The sequence below is a fragment of the Bos taurus genome, chromosome 1 (genome assembly GCF_002263795.3).
Source record: "Bos taurus isolate L1 Dominette 01449 registration number 42190680 breed Hereford chromosome 1, ARS-UCD2.0, whole genome shotgun sequence".
Taxonomy (NCBI): domain Eukaryota; kingdom Metazoa; phylum Chordata; class Mammalia; order Artiodactyla; family Bovidae; genus Bos; species Bos taurus.
Window position 1 is genome coordinate 135418742 of NC_037328.1, and position 6000 is coordinate 135424741.

The following is a 6000-nucleotide window of genomic DNA, read 5'->3' on the forward strand; positions in this document are numbered from 1 at the left end:
AAAGCACCATTTGAACCCCAGGGTGGGCTTTTTTAGAAAAATCTATCCCCTCCAAGTTTGGTCAGGAGCTGGAGTGAAATTGAAGAAGAGGCCCCAGTATCCCCAAATAATTTAAAGATAAATTCCCCTGGGAAAGATGAAAGAATGGATGCTATGTAGTGCAAAGAAGGTGAGGGGTAAAGCCAATGTTGTACGTGGCCCAAACCTTATTTGTATCACTCATGGCCCTCAAGCAGGCATGGAAATACAGTCTGGGAGTGAAGATGTGCCAATAATGTATCACAAGACAGAGGTCAGAGAGCCAGTGTTAGTTCAGGGGTGAAGGGGCAGAGATCACAAGGAACTCAAACTCTCTGTTAGAAGCCAGTTTGGGGTTCCCAAGTCCCATTTAGTTGAGAAACCAGGAGAGTCTATCCAGAGATAAGGACCAAAACATGGAAGCAAAGGACCAAAACAAATCCATCTATTGTGGATTGGCCCATTGAAGGGACTTATTTCAATAAAGGGAGTGTCCATTAGATTGGGATTTGAGGCACTTTCCACTGGGGGCTCCCAGTGGGTACCTCTCCCCTGCTTCACCCCAGTGGGGATTCTGAGAAGCTGAAAGATGGTCCCTTTCCAGTTTGCTAGCAGAACTGTGGAAATAAAACAATATGTGTGTGGAGATCTGAATTCCCTTCAGCTCTGAATGCTTTCCCCCAACCAGCTCCCACTCAGGAGTGTGCGCTCAGGGCACATGGAAGCCTGGTGCCCTGGCTGGCCCACTCCTGACTCCCCATGTCGTGGATGGGGGCCTTCCTCTCCGCTCCCTGCCTAGCTGGCATGGCAGGGCCCAGCAATTCCTCCTCCAGACAGCCTCCCTCTCCTCTCTCAGTCTCCTTCCTCAGGCAAGTGCTTTCCTCCTCTAGAGGGAAGAAGGGCAGGGGCAGGACTGGCTGCATAATTTGCAGGACCCAGTGCAAAATGGAAATGCAAGGCTCCTGGTTCCAAAATTATCAAGAATGTCAAGCCAGCCACAGCAGAGCACTGAAGCGAACATGGGGCCTTTCGGAGTGTGGAGCCCGGCAAGGCCACACAGGTCACATGCCCACCGCCCCAGCCCAAAGTGGAGGATTCTGTTAGCTGCTCAAAGGAGCCCTCAGCCCAGGGGCTCTGGCTACACTTTGCATCAGGGCTGTCTTCTACTGCTGTAAAACACCACCAGAGCTATTCAGACCTGTTGCCATAAACACAGCCTTCAGTATCCTCTGGTTCCCAGATGCTCTGTCCTCTGCCTCTTGGAGGGAGCTCTGGGCAGCCCTGAAAATCACAGAGACCAGTGGTTCTCAAACCTGAGTGTGCACAGAATCTTCTAGAGGGCTTCTTACAATACAGAGGGCGGGGCCTCACCCCCAGAGCATCTGCTTCTTCATCTGAGGTGCACCCTGAGAATCTGCATTTCTAACAAGTTCCCAGGGGATGCTGATGATGCTGTTGGTGCAATGATCACACTGTGAGATCCACCAGAGGAACAATAGGAGCACAGGGCCCAGGGGAAGCCAGGGGGGCCTCTCGAGGGCAGGTCTGATGCGCCCTGAGGCTGACTGCACCAGCAGAGGGAAGGCTCAGCCCTGAGTCCTGCCCCGGCTGATTTCCTGTTTGCCTTTTCAGTGTGGTGAACCAGGATGAAAAGTCCTTCGCCATCGGAGTGCAGTTCTTGCTGATGCGTCTGCTGGGTGAGTATCAGGGACGCCCCCTTCCTGGTGGCCCCAGATTAAGGGAAATCAGAGGGCTGTGGGGTGTGGGGTGCGGAGGGGAAAAGCCCCATCTCATCTCTGTCATAAGAAGCTGTACATAATAAGCACAACAGCAAATGCCAAATCCCATATGGACTGTTTCCGCATCACTTGAGATTAGGAAAGTTTCCATCTATGGCATTAATTCCAAACGAAACTGTGTAAGAAGGAAAAGTGGACACAGCTGCGAATGCCTAATAGAATGCTGAGTGTAGGTATTTTTTCATCTCTCTCCAAGAATTCACTGTAGGAATAAAACCTCGCGTTCCTGCCGCAGCCAGAACAGCAGCAGAGCCCAGCCCTGGCTTCCCTTCCATTTTACAAAATCCACTCCTCCTACCTCTATTCAGCAAAGGGGGGCCCTCTGCTGGCAAACCCTGCCAAAGCAGTGAGAGCCCGAGGAGGAAGGGCGCTGTGCCCAGGGATCAGGACTGGCTGTGAATGCGCTGTCTGCAGGCATCTGCAAGCACCCAGCTCGCCCCAGGTGTGAGGACGCTGCAGGTCCTTTCCCAGACTGCTCATGCTGGACTGTCCCCTCTGGCTGCCTCCAGGCACTGGATTAAACACAAGGCACTCATATGGAGACTTGCAGTGACAGGTACAGGAAATAAAGGCACTGATTGAGGAGGGATTTATTAAGGACCCTGGGGGTTCCCACTGCAGTGGGGAATATGCTGACTTCAGTGACGAGACTTCAGTTGGCATCAGAGTGCACTTTCTGACCTTAAATGCTGAAATCCCTGAAAAGCCTGCAGTGCATTATTATTCGGGAGCCTGGCTGTGCTTCACTCTGTAGCAACTTCCATGATCACCCTGGGGTGTGTGGGTGATGTCTCTCCTGGGCCTAACCAGCGGGGGCCCTCTCCTACCAAAGTTGGGTGAGTGTGGGATAAGGAGGAGTGAGCCAGTTCTGTCAGTGGAGTTTCTTGGTCTCTGGCCACTTGCTCCGAAAGCCCCCTTCTTGAGACTCTGCTCCTCTGGCCTATATTACGAGGACACAAAGCACCAGGGTCTACCCTGTCCTAATGGCAGAGGCACAGTTGTCACCACAGTGCCTTTCCATTTATAACTTATCATTTATAACTTGCTCTGAAACCTCCACTGGGAAGGAAACCTTACATTCTACCCAGCTCAACGGCAGCTAGGATAGGCTCTGGAGCACCTCGCCCTGCTTCTTCCCACCACTGTGAAAACACCCCCTCCTGTGCTCAAAGCACCTGCTGCCTTTGTTTTTTTCATTCAAGCTCAGATAACTCAATGTGAGATCACAGATAGAAATTGCAGGCTGGAGGGATCCATTCATCACCCAAGAATGCAATTCCACCCTGGGTAGAGAAAAGGACTTGGCCAGCTTCAAATTACCCACTGGAACTTAGTTAGAAATTTTTGTGGACTTCATTTCTATTCAGGGAACATCATTTAGGAAGGTCATTCCTTGTGGCCAACTTCCATCCCCCATTCACCTGGAGATTTGGGAGCAAGCAGGTCTGATACAGAGGCTGGTTCTTAAAGGTCCCCACTTCACAGCAGAGCCACAAGCAGAACATTGCCTGTTTCTTCCCCCCAGAAGCAGCTTCTCACAGGGCCCTAAACAGAGTCTGGGAGGCTGTTTTCAGTGGGTCTGAGAATGGGGTGGCCTGACCGGGGTGTGGATCTGGCCAAGCCTGCCCCTGTCTAGACCCGTAGCTAAGGATGCAGGACTGACCTGAATATTCAGCAGCCATAGGGCACGGCCCCTGCTGGACCAGTTCTCAGCACTCAGCTTTGGGGCAGAGGCTCTGAACACCCAGGGTGTTGGGGGCCTGGAGGTGGTGCTTGCTGTCTAAGGGCAGCTTGCCATTGTGGAAGAACGCGGGATTCGAACCTCCGAGAACTAGGGTTCCAAGTCCAGCCCTGACTCTGCTTGGCTATGCAAAGGTGAGCCAGCCGAGCCCACCTTCCTCCCCATTAAAATGAGGGCACCTGCTTGCCTCTGGGTTGCCCTGAGGGCCTGAGGAGTCGGTGTCCTCAAGAGCCTTCTCCTGCCACCCGGTGAGCCCAGCAATCCCAAGCGTGGGAACTCTGGTACCTGTCTGAGCTGGTACAAGGGGACACCTGCAGCTCACTGTCCTGGAAGGATGGCTCAGGTCCCTCTTCTCTTCTGAGCCTCCAGTGAAAGAGTAATTCAGGCTTCACAGAAAGCTAGTCTGCTTTCCAAAGTCACTGTGGTTCCCAGGGTTGGGGCAGAGCTGTTCTCATGCCTGTGAGCTGTGTAGGGGCCCCAGGCACCTGGGTCCCCACCCTGCCCTGGTGCCTCTGCTGACAGCTCCAAGTGACCTGAGCTCTCTCAACTCTCTTCCTGCTGATGCTAGCCTGGTTGCCGTCTCCAGCCCTCTATGGCCTCACCATTGACTACTCCTGCATCCTGTGGAGCGCAAAGTGCTCGGGAAGGAGAGGGGCCTGTGTCTACTATGACAACAATGCTCTCCGGAACAGGTGAGAGCCTGCACGATGCGCCAGGCCCCAGGCCCGAGTAAAGGGCGGTCATCACTCCAGTGGCAATTGTGAGGCTCTCAGGCCTGCGAGGGAGAGCTGGAGGGGAACTTGCCATGGGCAGGAGTGGGGGCCACCACTGACCAGCAAGTCAGGCTCACAGAGAGCCATCCAAGTAACAAGACCCAGAGGCTGCTCTGATGTGTCCTGGCCCCCGTCTTCAGGCCCCCCTGGCCCTCGAGAGGGACAGCATCACAAAGAGGGTTATTAAAGGAAGAGGTCATGGCTGTGGAACGATGATGCCAGGCCAGCCTCCTATTGCTCGGGAAGAGGTGGCCCATCATAGCTCCTGGCAGAGACCAAGGGCAGGTGGGACCAAGCCCAGCTGCAGCACCACTGAGCTCTGCACCCCTTCAGCCACCTCACCTGCTGTCTTGTCACAAACAAAGTGGGGAGAGTGGGCTTCAGGGGGCTGGACGGGGTCTGGAAATGCTGTGGGAGGGGCATAGAAGTCCAGGAGGAAGGCAGACCAAGAGGGCAGGGAGAAGGCACCCTTCCTGGCTGTGCTGGGACACAGCACCCTCCCAGATGGCTGGTGCTGCAGTGTTTCACTGGCCCTCTGGGGGGTGAGGGGCACCAAGGAAGGTGGCAACAAGGAGCACTGGACTGGGAGTCCCACGTAGCTCCCACGTCCTACAAGCCTCTCTAGGCTTGTGCACAAAAGGGATGAGGAAGGTGGCTCCCACTCAGCTGGGGACGGATCCTTACCTGAGTGGTGATGACACATGACCCCGGGGCCACTGTGACAATGATTCTGCTCTGCTCAGTGGCCCTGGCCACAGAGTCGCCATACCCCTCACGTGTCCTGCCTCCTGCTTCACAGGTACCTGGGCCTGCAGGTGGCCTACAAGGCTCTGGGCTCAGTGCTGCTTATCTTCATCAGCTGGCGGGTGAAGAAGAACAAAGAGTACAATGTTCAGGAGAAGGCGGCCAGCCTCATCTGACCCTCGGCCTCAGCTGCTGCCCTGCTCCTGAGAGCGGACCTGCCCCCATACCTGCCCATATTTACTAACGTTACCACGGCGCCTCCTTTCTGTTTCATAAATGAGAAAGAAAACCCCATCACCATTAGCTTTCCCTGTCTCCTCCTCCCGGAGCACCCCCAGGGTGCCCAGGGGCCTGGTGGGCACAGAGGTGGAGGGCTGGGTCTCTCCTGGCCCCTTGGGCGAGGCCCCCACAAGCCCAGTTTCGTCCTGCGCGATGGGGATGCTCACTGACGCAGCCCCGCCGGTCCCTCACCAGCTCTGTGGTTTCTCTGTGGGGAGACCTCTGGGTATCTGCCCAGAGGAAAGAGGGAGGGGGGTGAGTTATTACTGACCAGAGCCAGGCTAGGGGAGGGGAGGCTGGCTGCAGTCCCTTTTGTATCTGGGTTCAACACCAGCACAGAGCCTAGGAGGACCGACTTGCTTCCCCTCCGATCCTCGCTTCCTGCCCAAGAGGCTGCTTTGGAAGCTCTCATGGGGAAGTATGGCCAGTGGGTCCTCTCAGCTACCCACGCTCAGGACCAGAGCTCGGACTAACACCTGAAGACAGGCCATCCAAATGGTGTTCACGTTAACTGTAGACTCTTCTGTACCCAGCTCTGTGTAGGTTTATCTCCGTCTTTCCAGGAGTATGTCTCACACTAAGAAAGTCACATGGTGGTGAAGACCTGTGGCTGGCTGTGGATGGCCATGACACCTGGCCCCCACCC

General features: G+C 55.0%; 1 protein-coding gene across 1 annotated transcript in view; it reads left to right on the forward strand.

Annotated features, from left to right (window-relative positions):
* The window catches only part of SLCO2A1 (solute carrier organic anion transporter family member 2A1), an 87105-nt gene extending 81852 nt beyond the window's left edge, over positions 1-5253 (forward strand). The window contains 3 exon segments of the mRNA NM_174829.3: positions 1651-1715; positions 4127-4250; positions 5131-5253. Of these exon segments, the coding sequence (NP_777254.1) occupies positions 1651-1715; positions 4127-4250; positions 5131-5251 (310 nt within the window). The 3' untranslated portion in view covers positions 5252-5253.
* Positions 5254-6000: the final 747 nt, after the last annotated feature.